Source organism: Coregonus lavaretus (genome assembly GCF_964263955.1).
Source record: "Coregonus lavaretus genome assembly, contig: HAP1_SCAFFOLD_1189, whole genome shotgun sequence".
NCBI lineage: Eukaryota > Metazoa > Chordata > Actinopteri > Salmoniformes > Salmonidae > Coregonus > Coregonus lavaretus.
In genome coordinates, this window is record NW_028165883.1 from 31,625 (window position 1) to 53,520 (window position 21,896).

General features: G+C 46.3%; 1 protein-coding gene across 1 annotated transcript; it reads right to left on the reverse strand.

The window, feature by feature from the left end:
* Positions 1–315: 315 nt before the first annotated feature.
* On the reverse strand, positions 316–19,754 carry LOC311115338 (prolyl endopeptidase-like). The gene is made up of 15 exons (XM_084190530.1): positions 19,568–19,754; positions 19,014–19,088; positions 16,431–16,564; positions 16,001–16,131; positions 15,391–15,600; positions 14,869–14,990; positions 14,382–14,487; positions 13,678–13,869; positions 10,459–10,656; positions 9,777–9,880; positions 7,313–7,449; positions 2,977–3,071; positions 2,700–2,831; positions 2,249–2,405; positions 316–1,157 (listed from the first exon to the last, which is right to left on the reverse strand). The coding sequence occupies exons 1-15, from the start codon at positions 19,703–19,705 to the stop codon at positions 863–865; spliced, it is 2,226 nt and encodes a 741-aa protein (XP_084046656.1). The 5' UTR covers positions 19,706–19,754; the 3' UTR covers positions 316–862.
* Positions 19,755–21,896: the final 2,142 nt, after the last annotated feature.

The following is a 21,896-nucleotide window of genomic DNA, read 5'->3' on the forward strand; positions in this document are numbered from 1 at the left end:
GGTAGAGGGGTTTGGTGGGGGAGTCAGGTGAGGGGTGGAGACAGGGGGTACGTGCTGGGGCTGGACCATGGGGGGTAGAGGGGTTTGGTGGGGGAGTCAGGTGAGGGGTGGAGACAGGGGGTACGTGCTGGGGCTGGACCATGGGGGGTAGAGGGGTTTGGTGGGGGAGTCAGGTGAGGGGTGGAGACAGGGGGTACGTGCTGGGGCTGGACCATGGGGGGTAGAGGGGTTTGGTGGGGGAGTCAGGTGAGGGGTGGAGACAGGGGGTACGTGCTGGGGCTGGACCATGGGGGGTAGAGGGGTTTGGTGGGGGAGTCAGGTGAGGGGTGGAGACAGGGGGTACGTGCTGGGGCTGGACCATGGGGGGTAGAGGGGTTTGGTGGGGGAGTCAGGTGAGGGGTGGAGACAGGGGGTACGTGCTGGGGCTGGACCATGGGGGGTAGAGGGGTTTGGTGGGGGAGTCAGGTGAGGGGTGGAGACAGGGGGTAAATCCTGGGGCTGGTGGAGACAGGGTAACTCTATAGTCCAGCAGTCCAAAACAGGCCTACACAGGGAAGGGAGAACCAGGAAGAGAGAGAGAGGGGTGGTTTATACATATCTGAGAGTGAAAAAGAGAGAAGGGGAGCGTGAAGGAGAAACAGGCCAGACAAACAGGTAGGAAGAGATTGATTACTGCTCAGGAACAAATGAGTCAGTCCATAGCAGATGAGCACCAAGCGATGATGAGGAAGAGGGAAGGAGAAGAGCGGAAAAACAGATTAGTGATCAATACTAAAGAGAACGACCAGGAAACTTCCAAGACACCAATAGAGACACTTCCCATAGAAACAGACTTCCAGGGAACCACCCCCTCCCCTCCTCCTCATTTGACCCAGGAGAGGCTGAGGCAGCGGGCGATGAAGGCGTACGTGTCGGCCACCTCCTGGATGACCTTGCTGGTGGGCTTGCCGGCGCCGTGGCCTGACTTTGTGTCCACGTGGATGAACAGCGGATTGCTCTGGCCGGCCCAGCGGCCCACCACGTGCTGCAGCGTGGCAATGTACTTTAGGGAGTGCAGGGGGACCACGCGGTCATCGTGGTCACCCGTGAGGAGGAGGACAGCGGGGTACTGGATGCCCTCACCCTCGGGCACGCGGATGTTGTGGAGCGGGGAGTACCTGGAGGGAGAGGAGGAGATTTATACAGGGATGATCTTCATCAATGACAGATTTATACAGGGATGATCTTCATCATTGACAGATTTATACAGGGATGATCTTCATCAATGACAGATTTATACAGGGATGATTTTCATCATTGACAGATTTACCGTAATTTTCGGACTATAAGCCGCGCCTTTTTTCCCATTTTTCGACCCTGCGGCTTATATAACGGTGCGGCTAATCTATGGATTTTTACAGCTAACGGCCACTAGAAGACCACCTAAATCTATGGATTTTACAGGTTACAGTCCACCAACTTTAACTCTATGGGCTCTATGACCGGTCCGCGCCCCCCACCTTTAAGCGACGGGCTCCAGCAGGAAAAGCTGGAGGCCGGAAAAGAGTGAGACAGGTAGCGCGCAAAAGTAAAAGTGGAACCGAGAGTGGTACGAGAGACAGAACGAGAGACAGAACGAGAGCAAGACAGACAGACATTACGAGAGCAAGACAGTTTGTCTCTTTCCCGACAATCCCCTCTGTGCACAAACCCTTACATATGGTAATTAAACATTAAAACACCTGCGGCTTATAGTCCAGTGCGGCTTATATATGTACACATCATTCAATATCATTCAATTTAGCTGCTGCGGCTTATACTCCGGTGCGCCTTATAGTGCGGAAAATACGGTATACAGGGATGAGCTTCATCAATGATCTGTAAAACTATCGCGTGCAGAGTTCTTTTTGGGGGGACTGCCGGACTATATAATACACCAAACATGGGGCTAATAGATGTCAAATAGCTGCACTTGACTTGGCGTTTACACTTTTGGGATTACTCTATTGGTTCCATTGTACCAGGCAAACTATAACAAGCCAGCGCAAGCATTGGAAAGAACTTAACATGCATTTGACGCTGGCCTGGAATCCTGAAAGATGAACGTTAATATCACAAACAGGCCAACTGTAGCCTGGTTCCAGATCTGTTTGTGCTGTGTTGCGAACCCCTATGGTTACTGGCATGACAACCACCATAGAAGTTGGCTACAAAGCTAAACTGATCTGGAACCAGGCTAGGCTTAGGGAAGAGTAGCACTAGCACCCACTTGATGAGCCAGTCAAACTGCTCCTTGACCTCACAGCAGCCGAAGTCAGTGGTCCAGGCGTGGCCGATGGTGAACTTGTGGAACTTGAGCATGTCCATGACGCCCACCTGGGCCACGGCACAGCCAAACAGCTCTGGCCGCTGGTTCACACACGCCGCTGGGGGGGGGGCAGAGGGCGGGACAGATATACACACACACAGGTGAAAAGATGCGCACACACACACACACACAGGGAAAGGAGGATACCTAGTCAATTGTACAACTGAAATGTGTCTTCCACATTTAACCCCAACCCCTCTGAATCAGAGACACACAAAGGCAGAGAGAAAACAAACCCTCTATATGTACAGAGACATTCAGATCAACCTAACTGTTAGAAGTGCCAGGGTTGGTTTTAAGGTCAATGACTAAAAGCATCAACAAGCAAAAGTGATGTCACTGCACAACGTACCTACAAGCAGGCCCCCGTTGGAGCCTCCGTTGATGGTGAGTTTGGAGGGGGACGAGTAGCCCTCCTTGATGAGGTACTCTGCTGCACACTGGAAGTCTGTGAAGCAATTTTGCTTGTTGGCCAACATGCCCGCTGGAGAAACACACACAGAGGAAGATCAATTGGTGAGTGTGTGTGTAGAAGTGTACAAAACACACAGAGGGAATTGAGTTGAGAGGGGTTGTGTGTGTGTTTGTGTGTGTGAGTGTGTGTGTGTGTGTGTGTGTGTGTTTGTTACCTTTGTGCCAGGTCTCTCCGTACTCCCCCCCTCCTCTGATGTTGGACACAGCCAGGACTCCTCCCATGTGTCGGACAAAGATCAGCCGTGATACACTGGGAAACAACATTTAACTTCACCTTACTTCCTTTACTCGGTCGGAACATCACCTTACTTCCTTTACTCTGTCGGAACATCACCTTACTTCCTTTACTCTGTCGGAACATCACCTTACTTCCTTTACTCTGTCGGAACATCACCTTACTTCCTTTACTCGGTCTGAACATCACCTTACTTCCTTTACTCTGTCGGAACATCACCTTACTTCCTTTACTCTGTCGGAACATCACCTTCCTTCCTTTACTCTGTCGGAACATCACCTTACTTCCTTTACTCTGTCGGAACATCACCTTCCTTCCTTTACTCTGTCGGAACATCACCTTACTTCCTTTACTCTGTCGGAACATCACCTTACTTCCTTTACTCTGTCGGAACATCACCTTACTTCCTTTACTCGGTCTAAACATCACCTTACTTCCTTTACTCTGTCTAAACTTCACCTTACTTCCTTTACTCGGTCTAAACATCACCTTACTTCCTTTACTCTGTCTGAACATCACCTTACTTCCTTTACTCTGTCTAAACATCACCTTACTTCCTTTACTCTGTTGGAACATCACCTTACTTCCTTTACTCTGTCGGAACATCACCTTACTTCTTTTACTCTGTCGGAACATCACCTTACTTCCTTTACTCTGTCTAAACATCACCTTACTTCCTTTACTCGGTCTGAACATCACCTTACTTCCTTTACTCTGTCGGAACATCACCTTCCTTCCTTTACTCTGTCGGAACATCACCTTCCTTCCTTTACTCTGTCGGAACATCACCTTACTTCCTTTACTCTGTCTAAACATCACCTTACTTCCTTTACTCGGTCTGAACATCACCTTACTTCCTTTACTCTGTCGGAACATCACCTTACTTCCTTTACTCTGTCGGAACATCACCTTACTTCCTTTACTCTGTCTAAACATCACCTTACTTCCTTTACTCGGTCTGAACATCACCTTACTTCCTTTACTCTGTCGGAACATCACCTTACTTCCTTTACTCTGTCGGAACATCACCTTACTTCCTTTACTCTGTCTAAACATCACCTTACTTCCTTTACTCTGTCGGAACATCACCTTACTTCCTTTACTCTGTCGGAACATCACCTTACTTCCTTTACTCTGTCGGAACATCACCTTACTTCCTTTACTCTGTCGGAACATCACCTTACTTCCTTTACTCTGTCTAAACATCACCTTACTTCCTTTACTCTGTCGGAACATCACCTTACTTCCTTTACTCGGTCTAAACATCACCTTACTTCCTTTACTCTGTCGGAACATCACCTTATTTCCTTTACTCGGTCGGAACATCACCTTACTTCTTTTGCTCAGTCTAAACAAGTCCAGGTAGATACAAATCATCATGTAGAAGGGCCAAGACAAGATAGTCATTTAAAATGGTGCCTGCAAATGTTATCTTAAATAGCCCTAAATGTCAATTATATACAGTGGCCTCCGTAATTATTGGGACAGTGAAGCATTTTTATTTTTTCTTGCTCTGTACTCCAGCACTTTGGATTTGAAATGATACAATGACTATGAGGTTAAAGTGCAGACTGTCCGCTTTATTTTAGGGTATTTCCATCCATATCAGGTGAACTGTTTAGAAATTACAGCACTTTTTGTACATAGTTCCCCCCCATTTTAGGGGACCAAAAGTATTGGGACAAATTCACTTGTGTTTTAAAGTAGTCAAAAGTTAGCATTTGGTCCCATATTCCTAGCACGCAAAGATTCCATAAAGCTTGTGAGGTTGGCATGTCTTGTGGGTATGATATTTGAGAGAGAAAAATGGTGCAGTGGTCTAAGGCACTGCATCTCAGTGCTTGAGGCGTCACTACAGACCCCCTGGTTTGATTCCAGGCTGTATCACAACCGGACGTGATTGGGAGTCCCATAGGGCGGCGCACAATTGGCCCAGCGTCGTCCGGGTTTGGCCGGTGTAGGCCGTCATTGTAAATAATAATTTGTTCTTAACTGACTTGCCTAGTTAAATAAAGGTAAAATAAAAAGACAGAGAGAAAGACAGAGAGAGAGATAGAGTGAGCTCCAAAACATATTGGGACAGTGACACATGTTGTTATTGTTTTGGCTATATGATATTTGTGTGTCTAACTTTCTCACTCATTATTATTCACGATTCATTCAGGACTATCTGTAATCATGGTAGCATCCAAATTAATGTTGAAGTGTTTAGAAACATATTCTATTCTTATTTACAATAAAAGTGACACAATACATTTTTTACCATTCATTTCTATTGGGCACAAAATAATCTGAAACACAACCTAAACAAACAGCAAATGCATTCAACAAATTTGTAGTCACAAGTTTGATGTAATGATTGCGTGCTAGGAATATAGGATCAAAATACTAAACTTGACTACTTTAATACATAAGTGAATTTGTCGCAATACTTTTGGTCCCCTGAAATGGGGGGACTGGGTACAACAAATGCTGCAATTTTTAAACGGTTCACCCGATATGGATGAAAATACCCTCAAATTAAAGCTGACAGTCTGCACTTTAACCTCATAATCATTGTATAATTTCAAATGCAAAGTGCTGGAGTACAGAGCCAAAAGAAGAACAAATGATTCACTGTCCTAATAATTCCGGAGGCCACTGTGTGAGATAATATACAGTAGTAAAGGAGCACAATTTCATGAGGAAATCAAAAGAACATTATTACATGTAGCAACTGAATGATAGATCCAGTGTGACTTGGTGGCTGTACCTGTAGCTGGGGGTGTGACTTGGTGGCTGTACCTGTAGCTGGGGGTGTGACTTGGTGGCTGTACCTGTAGCTGGAGGTGTGACTTGGTGGCTGTACCTGTAGCTGGGGGTGTGACTTGGTGGCTGTACCTGTAGCTGGGGGTGTGACTTGGTGGCTGTACCTGTAGCTGGAGGTGTGACTTGGTGGCTGTACCTGTAGCTGGGGGTGTGACTTGGTGGCTGTACCTGTAGCTGGGGGTGTGACTTGGTGGCTGTACCTGTAGCTGGGGGTGTGACTTGGTGGCTGTACCTGTAGCTGGGGGTGTGACTTGCAGGCTGTACCTGTAGCTGGGGGTGTGACTTGGTGGCTGTACCTGTAGCTGGGGGTGTGACTTGGTGGCTGTACCTGTAGCTGGAGGTGTGACTTGGTGGCTGTACCTGTAGCTGGAGGTGTGACTTGGTGGCTGTACCTGTAGCTGGGGGTGTGACTTGGTGGCTGTACCTGTAGCTGGGGGTGTGACTTGGTGGCTGTACCTGTAGCTGGGGGTGTGACTTGCTGGTTGTACCTGTAGCTGGGGGTGTGACTTGGTGGCTGTACCTGTAGCTGGAGGTGTGACTTGCTGGCTGTACCTGTAGCTGGGGGTGTGACTTGCTGGCTGTACCTGTAGCTGGGGGTGTGACTTGGTGGCTGTACCTGTAGCTGGGGGTGTGACTTGGTGGCTGTACCTGTAGCTGGAGGTGTGACTTGGTGGCTGTACCTGTAGCTGGGGGTGTGACTTGGTGGCTGTACCTGTAGCTGGGGGTGTGACTTGGTGGCTGTACCTGTAGCCGGGGGTGTGACTTGGTGGCTGTACCTGTAGCCGGGGGTGTGACTTGGTGGCTGTACCTGTAGCCGGGGGTGTGACTTGGTGGCTGTACCTGTAGCCGGGGGTGTGACTTGGTGGCTGTACCTGTAGCTGGGGGTGTGACTTGGTGGCTGTACCTGTAGCTGGAGGTGTGACTTGGTGGCTGTACCTGTAGCTGGGGGTGTGACTTGGTGGCTGTACCTGTAGCTGGGGGTGTGACTTGGTGGTTGTACCTGTAGCCGGGGGTGTGACTTGGTGGCTGTACCTGTAGCTGGGGGTGTGACTTGGTGGCTGTACCTGTAGCTGGGGGTGTGACTTGGTGGCTGTACCTGTAGCCGGGGGTGTGACTTGGTGGCTGTACCCGTAGCTGGGGGTGTGACTTGGTGGTTGTACCTGTAGCCGGGGGTGTGACTTGGTGGCTGTACCTGTAGCTGGGGGTGTGACTTGGTGGTTGTACCTGTAGCCGGGGGTGTGACTTGGTGGCTGTACCTGTAGCTGGGGGTGTGACTTGGTGGTTGTACCTGTAGCTGGGGGTGTGACTTGGTGGTTGTACCTGTAGCTGGGGGTGTGACTTGGTGGTTGTACCTGTAGCCGGGGGTGTGACTTGCTGGCTGTACCTGTAGCCGGGGGTGTGACTTGGTGGCTGTACCTGTAGCTGGGGGTGTGACTTGGTGGCTGTACCTGTAGCTGGGGGTGATGGAGATGTTGAACCCTCCGTAGCCATAGAGGAAGGCAGGGTGAGAGCCGTCCAGCTTCAGGCCCTTCTTATGGACGATGAACATGGGGATCTCTGTACCGTCCTTACTGGGGTAGAATACCTGGACACACAGATACATAGACAGGGGTTTGTTGGTGTGAAAAAACACATACAAGGCATCAGTCAATTCTGTATAGACAATCATCTAAATTAAGAACACCTTTTAGGAGAGATGCTGACTAACAGAAGATACAACTATACATAAGAAAAAATTAATGTCTTGTACACTCCTTGTAAATATCCTACTGAATGGTCTAAAGCCCTGTTCACACTGCAGACCTTAATGCTCAAATCAGTTTTGTTTCTCAAATCCATTTTGGAATACTGTCTAAATAGCAAGTGACCAAATCAGATGTGTGTGTTCAGGTAGCAGTCATTTGCTGACTTGGCTACGCTAGTTGTCATAGTAATGGCAGGTGTGCGCGCAGTGGTGTAGGCTGATTGGTGGTGGTGCTCATGGTTCCTATCACTCAGAAGTTATGACAACAATGCCTGCAATGGACGTTTCCCAGTAGCTTTAAAATGTTCAAAATCATAGTGTAAAAACCCTTTAAAAGCCTCAAAAGGATAAAATGATCAAACTTTTAAAACAAGTTATTTTTGGCTAGCCACAGCAGTCAACTAGCTACAGTGAGGGAAAAAAGTATTTGATCCCCTGCTGATTTTGTACGTTTGCCCACTGACAAAGAAATTATCAGTCTATAATTTTAATGGTAGGTTTATTTGAACAGTGAGAGACAGAAAAACACATGTCAAAAATGTTATAAATTGATTTGCATTTTAATGAGGGAAATAAGTATTTGACCCCCTCTCAATCAGAAAGACTTCTGGCTCCCAGGTGTCTTTTATACAGGTAATGAGCTGAGATTAGGAGCACACTCTTAAAGGGAGTGCTCCTAATCTCAGCTTGTTACCTGTATAAAAGACACCTGTCCACAGAAGGAATCAATCAATCAGATTCCAAACTCTCCACCATGGCCAAGACCAAAGAGCTCTCCAAGGATGTCAGGAACAAGATTGTAGACCTATACAAGGCTGGAATGGACTACAAGACCATCGCCAAGCAGCTTGGTGAGAAGGTGACAACAGTTGGTGCGATTATTCGCAAATGGAAGAAACACAAAAGGACTGTCAATCTCCCTCGGCCTGGGGCTCCATGCAAGATCTCACCTCATGGAGTTGCAATGATCATGAGAACGGTGAAGAATCAGCCCAGAACTAAACGGGAGGATCTTGTCAATGATCTCAAGGCAGCTGGGACCATAGTCACCAAGAAAACAATTAGTAACACACTACGCCGTGAAGGACTGAAATCCTGCAGCGCCCGCAAGGTCCCCCTGCTCAAGAAAGCACATATACATGCCCGTCTCAAGTTTGCCAATGAACATCTGAATGATTCAGAGGAGAACTGGGTGAAAGTGTTGTGGTCAGATGAGACCAAAATGGAGCTCAACTCGCCGTGTTTGGAGGAGGAGGAATGCTGCCTATGACCCCAAGAACACCACCCCCACCATCAAACATGGAGGTGGAAACATTATGCTTTGGGGGTGTTTTTCTGCTAAGGGGACAGGACAACTTCACCGCATCAAAGGGACGATGGACGGGCCCATGCACCGTCAAATCTTGGGTGAGAACCTCCTTCCCTCAGCCAGGGCATTGAGAATGGGTCGTGGATGGGTATTCCAGCATGACAATGACCCAAAACACACGGCTAAGGCAACAAATGAGTGGCTCAAGAAGAAGCACAGTGGGACAAAATCCCTCCTGAGAAAAGTGCAAACCTGGTGGCCAACTACAAGAAACCTCTGATTGCCAACAAGGGTTTTGCCACCAAGTACCAAGTCATGTTTTGAGACAATACTTATTTCCCTCATTAAAATGCAAATCAATTTATAACATTTTTGACATGCGTTTTTCTTGATTTTTTTGTTGTTATTCTGTCTCTCACTGTTCAAATAAACCTGCCATTAAAATGATAGACTGTTCATTTCTTTGTCAGTGGGCAAACGTACAAAATCAGCAGGGGATCAAATACTTTTTTCCCTCACTGTAGCTAGGTAGCTGTTTAGCTTTCTAAAGTGTTCACTAATTTGCCAGTAAGAAAGAAGATATGCTGAATAACAGTCTAAAAACCACTTGAGGGCAAATCAATTCGATTTGACCGTTCAGACAAGTCGCATTACCAGGAATCAGATTTGTATCTGACTACAAAGGTGGTTTGAAATGTGGCTTGAAATATCTGATTCCATGTGCTTTTTGGCTGTTCAGAATGCAGGAAAAAATAACAGATTTTAAATCGGATATGCATATATATATTTTTTTTGAGTCACTTCAAACTGCCAATGTGAACACGGCTTAAATGTACTTGTAATATTGTAGGTATCTTACCTGAGTGGTTTGGTAGTCGGAGGGGTCAAAGCCTTTGACGGTGACCTCGCGGAACACGTGGGGCTGCAGGGGCTCCTTGGTCAGGTCACAGTGGTAGATGATGGCTGGACAAAGAGAGGGAGAGGAGGACAGGTAATTGACTTAACACTGTTTCACCGCAGTACGACAGAAGATCCATACAGACTCCTGGAAGAACCTGTATGAGACTGTCTGACAGCATGAGCTAAGAAGTGCGTGTCTTAGCTTACGTATGTGTGTGATATTTATTATTTTTTTTTGTTTGTTTTTTTGTTTTTTAGCAGACGCTCTTATCCAGAGCGACTTACAGGAGCAATTAGGGTTAAGTGCCTTGCTCAAGGGCACATCGACAGATTTTTCACCTAGTCGGCTCGGGGATTAGAACCAGCGACCTTTCGGTTACTGGCACAACGCTCTTACCCACTAAGCTACCTGCCGCCCCTATATATCTGGAGGTGGGAAAGAGGTGAAGCAGTAGAACATCCCTGAGAGTGTGTGTGTGCACTGGTGCATGCATGAGTGTACATGCCAGCCTTCGTGCATCCACGTCTCTCTCTAATTCCCTCTTGCGTCCGGTGAAGCCCACCACAGTGTGTGTGTGTCCGACTGTCTGTCTCTAATTCATTACGTGTGTGTGCTCTGATTCGACATGTCTGTCTGATACCTGGCGACAGAAAGGAGGTAAAGTAATAAAAGATCTCAGAGTCTCTCTTGCGTCCGGTAAAGCCCACCACAGAGCCCACGTCCAGAGGGAAGGTCCTGAGCTCCTCCCCCGAGCTCAGACGGTACATCTTCAGCACGTTCTTCACGTCGTGCAGGAAACACACAAAGAGGAGACTGGAGGAAGTACAGGTGGCAAACACTAGAGAGAGGGGGGAGGGGGGGGGAGAGAGCGCAAGACGGGGGTTAGTCAAACAATCGAAAAGTTTTAAAACCATGATCACCTAGACAAGAGTATTCGTAGACAGTATATGGCGGTTGTTCTTTTTTAAGGACCTGCTCCAAACCAACAGTAAAAAAAGTTACAGTGCCTTCAGAAAGTATTCATATCCCTTGACTTATTCCACATTTCGTTGCGTTACAGCCTGAATTCAAAAGGGATTCAATCCAAATCTCACCCTTATATACACACACACAATACCCCATAATGACAAGGTGAAAACATATTTTTAGAAATGTTAGAAAATGAAATCCAGAAATATCTCATTTACATAAGTATTCACACCCCTGAGTCAATACATTGTAGAAGCACCTTTGGAGGCAAGTACAGTTTTTTTTTTTTGTGTTTGTAATTTTACCCTCTTTTTCACCCCAATTTTGTGATATCCAATTGCGATCTTGTCTCATCGCTGCAACTCCCCAACGGGCTCGGGAGAGTCAAAGGTTGAGTCATGCTTCCTCCGAAACATGACCCAACAAGCCGCGCTTCTTAACACCCGCTCGCTTAACCCGGAAGCCAGCCGCACCAATGTGTCGGAGGAAACCCAACACTGTTCAACTGACGACCGAAGTCAGCTTGCAGGTGCCCGGCCAGCCACAAGGAGTCGCTAGAGCGCGATGAGCCAAGTAAAGCCTCCCCTAACCCGGACGACACTGGTCCCTATGGGACTCCCGGTCACAGCCGGTTGTGACACAGCATGGGATCGAACCCACTCGGGAGGCCCATGGCGATTACAGCTTTGAGTCATCTAGGGTGTCTGTATCAGCTTTGCACATCTGGATTTGGGGATTTTCTCCCCTTCTTCCTTGCAGATTTTTTCTAGCTCTGTTAAGTTAGATGGGGAGCAACGGTGAACAGCAATCTTGAAGTCTTTCCACAGATTTAATGGGATTCAAGTCTGGGCTTTGGTTGGGCCACTCAAGGACTTTCACATTCTTGTTCTGAAGCCATTCCAGCGTTGCTTTAGCTGTATGCTTGGGGTCATTGTCCCGTTGGAACGTAAATCTTCGCCCCAGTCTAAGGTCATTTGCACTCTGAAGCAGGTTCTCATCAAGGACCTGCCTGTATTAGGCTCCATTCCCCACCATGCTTCACGGTAGGGATGGTGTTAGACAGGTGATGAGCTGTGCCTGTTGCCCTCCAGACATCGCACTTGCATTCAGGCCAAATTGTTACATTTGTATCCCTTTAGACCACAGAATGTTTTGCCTTATGCTCTCATTCAGAGTCTTTCACGTGCCATTTTGCAAACTCCAGGAGTGCTGTCGTGTGCCTTTTTCTCAGGAGTGGCTTCCGTCTGGTCACTCTCCCATAAAGCCCAGATTGGTGAAGTGCTGTAGAGAGTGTTTTCCTTCTGGCGGGTTCTCCCATCTCAGCCAAGGAACTCTGTAGTTCCATTAGAGTGATCATTGGGTTCTTTGTCACCTCCCTGACCAAGGTCCTTCTTGCCTGGTTGCTCAGTTTGGTCGGACGGCCAGCTCTAGGCAGTCTGGGTAGTTCCATATTTTTTCAATTTCCCAATGATGGAGATCACCGTTCAACACTCTAGAAATTGTTTTATATCCTTCCCTCATCACAATTCTATCTCAGATATCAACAGACAGTTCCTTAGACTTCATGGGATAGTTTCTGCTCTGACATGCACTGTCAACTGTGGGACCTTATATAGACAGGTGTTTTTCTTTCTAAATCATGTCCAAACATTTGAATTGGCCACAGGTGGACTACAATCAAGTTGTAGTGACATTTGGAGGGTGATCAAAGGAAATTGGATGCACCTGAGATTAATTTGGAGTGCATAGCAAAGGGGTGTGAATATTTATGTCAATGAGATATTTATGCATTTCATTTTTGATAAATTAGCAAAGAAAAAAAATAACATGTTTTCACTTTGTCATTATGGGGTATTGTGTGTAGATGGGTAAGAAAATCAATTTGAATTCAGGCTGTAACAACAAAATGTGGAATAAGTCAAGGGGTATGAATACTTTCTGAAGGCACTGCATGTCTTCACTGTTTGCTGCTACTGCCAAAAAGTGATATTTTGGTGAAAACCTACCTATTTCAAATCAAAATCAAATTTTATTTGTCACATGCAGCGAATACAACAGGTGAAACCTTACCGTGAAATGCTTACTTACAAGCCCTTAACCAACAATGTAGTTTTAAGAAAATAGAGTTAAGAAAATATTTACTAAATAGACTAAAGTAAAAAATACAATAAAAAGTAACACAATAAAATAACAATAACGAGGCTATATACAGGGGGTACCGGTACCGAGTCAATGTGAGGGGGTACAGGTTAGTCAAGGTAGTTTGTACATAGGGGTAAAGTGACTATGCATAGATAATAAACTGCGAGTAGCAGCAATGTAAAAACAAAAGGGGGGGGGGGGGGGGGGGGGGTGTCAATGTAAATTGTCCGGGTGGCCATTTGATTAATTGTTCAGCGGTCTAATGGCTTGGGGGTAGAAGCTCTTAAGGAGCCTTTTGGACCTAGACTTGGCGCTCCGGTACCGCTTGCCGTGCAGTAGCAGAGAGAAAAGTCTATGACTTGGTTCACTGACAATTTTTTGGGCCTTCCTCTGACACCACCTAGTATTTAGGTCCTGGATGGCAGGAAGCTTGGCCCCAGTGATGTACTGGGCTGTACGCACTACCCTCTGTAGCGCCTTATGGTCGGATGCCAAGCAGTTGCCATACCAGGCGGTGTTGCAACCGGTCAGGTTGCTCTCGATGGCGCAGCTGTATAACTTTTTGAGGATCTGGGGACCCACGCCAAATATTTTCAGTGTCCTGTAGCAATACTAAAAGATCACTTATTCAGAGCAGCAAACAGTGGAACTGACTTTTTCCTCTTTAGTGGATCTTATTTTTGTCCCGCTATAAAGTTTGCAAGCTATGTTGGTAAACCCTTCTCCTTTCATTCTGTCTGTGACCTACCGATGACGTCCTTGTCGTGCTGGGGGATGAGCTCCTTCCAGTTGGCCTGGGCGGGCTGGGCGAAGTCGATGTTGATGAGGCGGTAGCGTGGGGCCTCCAGGTTGGTCTTGAAGGTGAACACCGTGCCCTCGTTGGTCACGTACTCGTACTCCGCGTCAAAGTTATCTATCAGCTTCACCCACGGCAACAGGCCTGGAGGGGAGAGAGATAATTTGGCATCTTCAACTAAGCTACAATCAACTAAACAAAAACTAGTAAGGCAACACATGGGGAGGGCCAACCAAGACATTCACAACACAAGACAGTCACCAGACATTCACAACACAAGACCTTCACCAGACATTCACAACACAATAATAATAATAATAATAATATGCCATTTAGCAGACGCTTTTATCCAAAGCGACTTACAGTCATGCGTGCATACATTTTTTTTGTGTATGGGTGGTCCCGGGGATCGAACCCACTACCTTGGCGTTACAAGCGCCGTGCTCTACCAGCTGAGCTACAGAGGACCACACAAGACCTTCACCAGACATTCACAATACAAGACATTCACAAACTATAGTGGGTGTTCTTGATAACACATCAAGTCAAAGCCTCTGGCCTACAACAAATATGATGGCCGGGCAGTGCATGGTGATTCTGAGTTAAGGAGACTAAAGAGAAAGAGTGATCTGATTAGGTTGTGGTGAGCACGGTACCTGTGATACCCTGAGGGGTGGTTTGAAGGTCACAGTACCAAAGCCGGTTGACCGGGTCACAGCCCTCCCTGATGGACAGCAGTACGTAGCGCCCGTCATCTGACACCTGGAGAGAGACCGCACACGGACACACACACCTGTCAGAATGCTAATACAACAACAGTGTGCGGCTACCGCTAATCAACCAGAAATCTACACTGTTAACTAGAGGCATTATGACACTATCAGGATTCTAAATACCAGAGAAATAACAAGACAAGCACTACAACTCAGATTCTGTGCTGTCCACTTCCCTCTATGGATATAAATGGAAAGGACTGGTGTAACACCGATGGTGGAAACTCACTCACGAGTACACACTTCAGGAGAACGATAGATATTAGGATGCAGAGTGTCTCCTCAAAAGGGTACTAGGACTAAAAGGTAAGAACCGTTTCTGTATTGTCTAAGAGATATGGGACAGTATAGTGAGTGACTAGCAGCGCACCTCCACCCCACTCATCCACTTGGGGTGGTCGGGGAACTCGGCACACAGGCAGTCCTGGGACTGGGGGGTCCCCAATACGTGGAAGTAGAGCTTCTGGTGCAGGTTGGTGGACGTCTCAGTGCCTAGAGGACGAGGAGAGAGACAGTACAGAGGTGTCCATCTAATATGTCTGCCCCCTTGTGGTGATGAGAGGAACCTGACAGATGTCAGGAAGGAAGGATGGGATGCAGACGATACATCAACACAACACAGGATGAGGTGGTGAGGACAGCGGCTGCTCAGTTAAAAAACATTATAGTGAAGCAGGATGTCCATAGAAAAGTTAGCCTGGAATCCACACTGAATATCACCATGTTTAACTACTGCATCAAACGATTTGGTTTTCTGATTGGTTGAAGGTGATCCAATTGCTGGTTAATTGATTTAGCATAAAACCCCTCATTACAGACAAATTAATACATTTAACTAAAACATCAAATGGAGCAAACTAGTTCCCCTCTAAATATCCAAACATCCCCTCACCGTCGCTCTTGCCCTCCTGCTTGGGGTAGGAGTTGTAGAAGAGGCCCTTGCCGTCATGGGTCCAGGACATGCAGCTGAACTTGACCCTCTCCAGCCGGTCCTTTAGGGCCACGGCCCCCTCCACCCGCAGGAAGCGCATCTCCACCCAGTCAGAGCCGCTGGCGCTGGCGCCGTATGCCAGGTACTCGCCGTCCTCTGAGAATGCATAGCCTGAGGGACACAAGTAGAGCAGAGAGTCGGAGGAACCATTCACATTATTTACATTGTGAATAGTGATGAATATATTCATTTATAATGCATTGTGAATATATTCATATTGCGTTGATATATACACACACATCATTGGCAGGGACTAGCAGCTACTGTACTGGCTTATATATTTTTACTTCCCTTTCACATGGTCCTTTCCAGCAACTGTGGTGGATGTGTAAACAGGCCAGTGCAGTGTAAAGGGTGATACAGTTTACTGTAGGTTGTAGGCTATTCAGTACAGTAGAACGTGATGTCAGAAACACACGTCCTGAAGGAAACAGTCATCTGTACGGTATTACAAACAAGGCAATATTCTACACAATAATGAGCATCGCTTGACCATCTTTCTGTCCCCCACCTCGTAAAGCGACAGTCCCGTCCTCAGAGAAAGTGTTTGGGTCCAGGAAGACCGTGGGCTCTGCCTCTAGACTCTCCTGAACATACATTACACTCTGGTTCTGGAGGCCCGTGTTGTAGAAATGGAAATACCTGGGGGGGGGGGATAAAGCGTCAGACCAAAGCCAAGGAACTAAACAACCCACGATTCCAAAAGACAACAGTCTCCATCTTTAGAGGAAGGCTGTATTTTGGCTCATTCTCAATTCATATTTCCTCAAGTCCTCTCTCATTGCTGCATTGGACAAGAAGGTCCATGAGGAGGAAGCTTGGACCTCCCCCTCCACTACAGTTGAGAACAAGGCAAAGAGATAGGATGTGAGGAATCACAGAAAGACAAATTAAGAAAAGGTAAAAACCTCTCTCTCTCTCTCACCCTCTCTCTCTCTCACCTGCTTCCCCTCTTGAAGGGGCAGCTGTATTTGGGGTAGTCGTAGAGCTCTGTCATGCGCTCCTTGAACAGGTCCCGCACCTCACAGCGCTCCAGGTAGGGCAGCGTCAGCTGGTTCTGAGCATTGACAAAAGCCTTTGGAAGAAACACAAGACATTAACATCACTGCAATGACCACTAATTAACAGAAGGTGGTGCTGGTTGCAACATCTACGGCAGCGGTTCCCAAACTAGGGGTCGCCTGATATGAAAATGGGGTTGTGGGAGAATTTCCAAAATCCTGGTAGAAAATGTATAATATTGTCTTTGTCTCTCAAAATCATTGTAATATGGCTAACCTTACAAATCTAAATGAAAATTATTCAAATATAAAATTCAACCAGAGAGCGCCCTTTGGTAGTAGGAAAAGGCCACACTTGACCGTTGCACTTGAATTATTCCCACTGTGAATGGCTCAGCCCATTAGGCTATGAAACCACACACTATTGCAGAGACTGATATTACCGCCTGCAACTGATATGGTGAAAACAACGTGTGGGGAGGCAGAGGCACAGAAACTCACATCAATACCTTTATCTGATAACACTGTGAAACTAAGAATTGATGCTATAGCTAGCAATCAAGAGGAAACTGACTGAACGACTCAAAAACTCCCCTCTCCAAATGGACGTTAGCTGTGAGGGCCGAGATGCCCATGCATTGACTTTAGTTCGCTACATATCGGGGGATGCTCTCTACAAGGACATATTGTTCAGTGTGCTGCATGGCTATATTGATGAAAAACAGATGCCATGGGATCGAATAGTGGGCTTTTGCACAGATGGGGCTCCATATATGGTGGGACAGAGGGCAGGCCTCTGCACTCTAGTTATGAAAGTGTCTCCCTCTGCCATATGGAAGCATTGTATGATACACCCACTGAGCTATAATGGATACACCGAAAGCAACTGGTGGCAAAAGAGCTGAGCGCAGAACTCGGAGTTATGCAGCAGGTAACTTCGATTGTAAACTACATCATGCACGCCTGTTCGCAAAACTACTGTATGTGAAGATATGGGATCAGAGCACGACAATGTTCTATTTCACACCGAGGCTTGGTGGTTGGAAAGATTTTTTGAATTGAGAGAGGAACTGTTGTCATTCACAATGGATGTAAAAAACAGACTGTTGACTTTCTGTGTAATGAAAATAAAACGTGTCTCCTTGCCTATGTAACAGATATATTTGGGGAACTGAACGCAAGCATGCATGGGAAATACAAAAAAATGATACAGATGAGTGACCGAATCAGCGAACTTCATTTGACTGTGATCCTGGCTCAGTTGCTATGCCGGTAAGTGAAACCTAACAGCTGATTGAGCTGTCATGTGGTCAAATGCTGCAGACAATGCATTCACGGGTCACTATGGAAGAGTTTTGGTTCCTGACTCAGAGGGAATACTGTGCTGTCGCCCGCCGAGCATTAAAACTCATGGTAAGCTGATTCAGTGCTCTCATCTGCATTAAAGACACATATAGATCCAGGTTGGATGTGACAGGAGAGATGAGGTGCGCACTGTCGACCAGGCCCCCTGACTTGGAGAAGCTCCGACGCAACATGCATCAAGCACAACCATCTCTTTAGTGGTGGTGAGATAAGAGAAATTATGTCAGACTAATTTGCAATTGACTCTCATAGCCCCACATTAAAAGTAAATGATGGTGAGTTGAGAAGACAATCAGAAATACTGTTAGAATGTTTTGCAATTGACTGCCATAGCCCAAATTTAAAAAAGTAAACATTGGCTGTTAATTACATAAATTTTTTCACATGTTTGGGTCATGTGAATTTTCAGGTATCAAAATGAGGTCGTGGGCCAAAAAAGTTTGGGAACAACTGATCTATGGTGTCAGTAGCTCAGGGACCATCACCTAGATTCAGGCGCAGACTGATTTTTCCTTGAGCAGATGGTCGGGGGCCAGAACATAATTACAAATAATTTGTAGACTGGAAGTTGCACAAACAGATATAATATTTGACTAAAACATAATCATTTCAAACCTTATTTACATTTGTATACGATCACATATATATTTTATGTGTGGGAATACTTTGGAACAGATTTCCTAAATTAAAATCACTTTCAGCTGATTTGCTGGTGTTTTTACCATCTTTTATGTCCCCCAAAAAATTATATTTTATATATATATATATATATATATATATAATTGTTTTGCTCAGAAGACTTGGGGGGGCCAAATAAAATCACTGCCAGTTCGGTAGCCCTGCAGTTGCCTATGTCAATGCAATGTTTGGACATTTTAGGTATATGCCGTGTTAGTGACTTGACTGTCCCATATCTGTTAGACAATAAAGTCATGGGTCTTTGTCCTCAATTGTCGGGAGGAGTTGACAGTGGCACACAATCCACAGTGTCCAACTAACTTTATACCTAGATAGTGGTGCTAATATTCAATTTCATGTGAATTTCTGTCCCCAAGTTGACACTGACTAAGAACTCCCTGATAAACGTGCTGGTAACGTTGCCACAACATTCCTTCAGCCAGTGGTGCTGAAATACACACAGTGTTTGGGGTGACATACCTGTGTCTTCTCGCTGTCTGGGTCCTCCAGCCAACTGTACGGGTCCGGAATCTTGTTGCCATGGTAGTCATCCACCTGTAAGAAATAACAAGCAGGTGAAATCCAGAATGTACGGCAGCAGTCAGCCAACAACTTTTATCATTCATCTGCTTCTGGCTGTTATGTGATAGCTAGCTAAGCTAAAATGACAGAGGTAACGTTAGCTTGCTAGCTAGTCAGCCTAAGCAAAAATATGGCTAGTAGTTAACTAGTTATCTAACATGAAACAAAGCCAACAAAAACCTAGCTAGCTGGCTCATTCATTTGAGGTAGCTAATTTACAAGCTAACAGATAGTTACCTTGCGAACTCGGTTGATATGTGCATTTGTTCAAATACTAGCTAAGTTATTTTAGTAGCCTCAAGCTATCCAACTAAATAGAGGGCTAGCTAACTAGCAAGTACCGGTACATGGCACGCTCACTGGGCTACAAAGAACGGGCAAGCTCCTCACCAGTCACTTGAAAGCGGCATGACTAGCTAGCTAGCTAACAAGCTGGTTAGCATGTTACTTACAACTGCCTCGTCACGGTAAGCATGTGGGTACTGGAAAGACATTTTAGAAGTGACTGTTCGGGGATTCTGTAATAAGAAAAGTTGTGTAAAATTATGAATTAATGGTTTTGATATGACTTTCTGGATCCGACCAAACATCAGCTTGAATGTTGAAGCTCTAGCCAGAATGGATTTGCTTATTTATGCTGCGTTCCAAACCAAGTGGGAAGGTGGTATTTACCACATATGACTGGGGAAAATCTAGTAGAACGGCCATCGAACTGGTAATTTCTCCATCATCACTGAGCGCTGACTTCCCCACATGTTGAACTTTGACGTCACCTACTAAGGAAATTACCTCGATATCAACATTTTCGGCAGTTAAATGCAACAACAAAACATTAATTATTAAAAGGCATCTATTAATATGGATTTTGAACACTATAAATGTTTTACAAGTATGATAGCTGTGCTTTTAGTTTATGGTTGACGCAGCTTGTTTTCCATTAGCCAATCAGCATTTCTCAACGAGTTCAAAGCACGTGACTGCATCCAACTCGTATTTACGACTTCAAAACTGGCAATTACCACCATCGCACGTGGTTATAAACGCAGCATTAGCTGGACACAATCAAAAGTCACCTCCAAGACAACATCCAGGGCGACTGATAGGAGCGGTTGAGTTGCGAGAGCGCCATCTGTTGGTGGATTTGTGGATGGAAGAGTGGGTTTTGGACGGCTAAATTTGGATCTATAATGATGAGGCTATTTACTTGCAAGATTTGAAAGTAAATTCAAGGTTCTAAATCACTCTAAAAAAACATTGATGTCATAGCTACTACTTTTTTGACCAAACCCTATTTGACTAAACCTTATTTGACCAAGTTGAATGAGAAAAGGGGTTGTGGGTTCGTTTCCCACGGGGGACCAGTATGAAAAAATAAATACAAAAATGTATGCACTCACTAACTGTAAGTTGCTCTGGATAAGAGCATCTGCTAAATGACTAAAAAAAAGTGTTGGCAAGCACACACACACACACAATGATAAAGACACCCGGTGTCAACACTGTCTGATACCCCAGTGTCCTCTTGTGCACCTTCTCCCCACCATCTCTCCCCTCCTCCTCCTCCTCCACCTCTCCCCTCCTCCTGTCCAGTCAGGGGTTATCAGTGTCATCAGAGAAACTCCATCACCACCTATATTTATCACAGTAGGGAGGAGAGAGGTGGGGATGTCCATCCCACATCCTCCCTTCCCCATTCTTCTTTCCTGCTCCACTGTCATCTTTTCCCCTCCTCTTCCTCCCTCTCTCCTCCTTATCCATGAACCCCTCTATGTCCATCTATCTCCTCTCACCGTCGACAGAGGTGGTGTGTGTGTGTGTGTATTAGAGCAGCTTTTGGAGATATGTTACATGTTACATCTTTTGAATGACAGTAGTTGTTAATTAAATCAAATTATTTGCATTATACAACTTTTTTTCTCTGCAACAGCACCCAGTAAGAATGTGACTTTGCTTCATTCTCCAGAGATAAGAGAAGTTCAGATGGAATTACAGTACATACTGGAGTTTTATTATTATTATTATTTTTATATATTTTTACCCCCTTTTTCTCCCCAATTTCGATGTTGTCTCATTGCTGCAACTCCCAAACGGGCTCGGGAGAGGCGAAGGTCGAGTCATGCGTCCTCTGAAACATGACCCGCCAAACCGCCCTTCTTAACACCCGTCCGCTTAACCCGGAAGACAGCTGCACCAATGTGTCGGAGGAAACACCGCTCAACTGATGACCGAAGTCAGCCTGCAGGCGCCCGGCCTGCCACAAGGAGTCGCTAGAGCACAATGAGCCAAGTAAAGCTCCCCCGGCCAAACCCTCCCCAAACCCGGACGACACTGGGCCAATTGTGCGCCGCCCTATGGGACTCTCGGTCATGACACAGCCTGGGATCGAACCAGGGTCTGTAACCCGGGTCTGTAGTGACATCTCAAGCACTGCGATGCAGTGCCTTAGACTGCGATGCAGTGCCTTAGACCGCTGCGCCACTCGGGAGGCCCCATACTGGAGTTTTGTTCAAAGAATTATACTTTTTTGGGGATACCATCGCAGAAAAGCCATTCAGAAGTAAAAAAGAAAAACCCTCTTCCCCTCTACTCCCTTCTCCCCTACCCTCTTCCCCCCTACTCCCTACTCCCTCTCCCCTCTTCACCCCTACTCCCTTCTCCCCTACCCTCTCCCCCCCTACTCCCTTCTCCCCTACCCTCTTCCCCCCTACTCCCTCTCCCCTACCCTCTTCCCCCCTACTCCCTCTCCCCTACCCTCTTCCCCTCTACTCCCTTCTCCCCTAC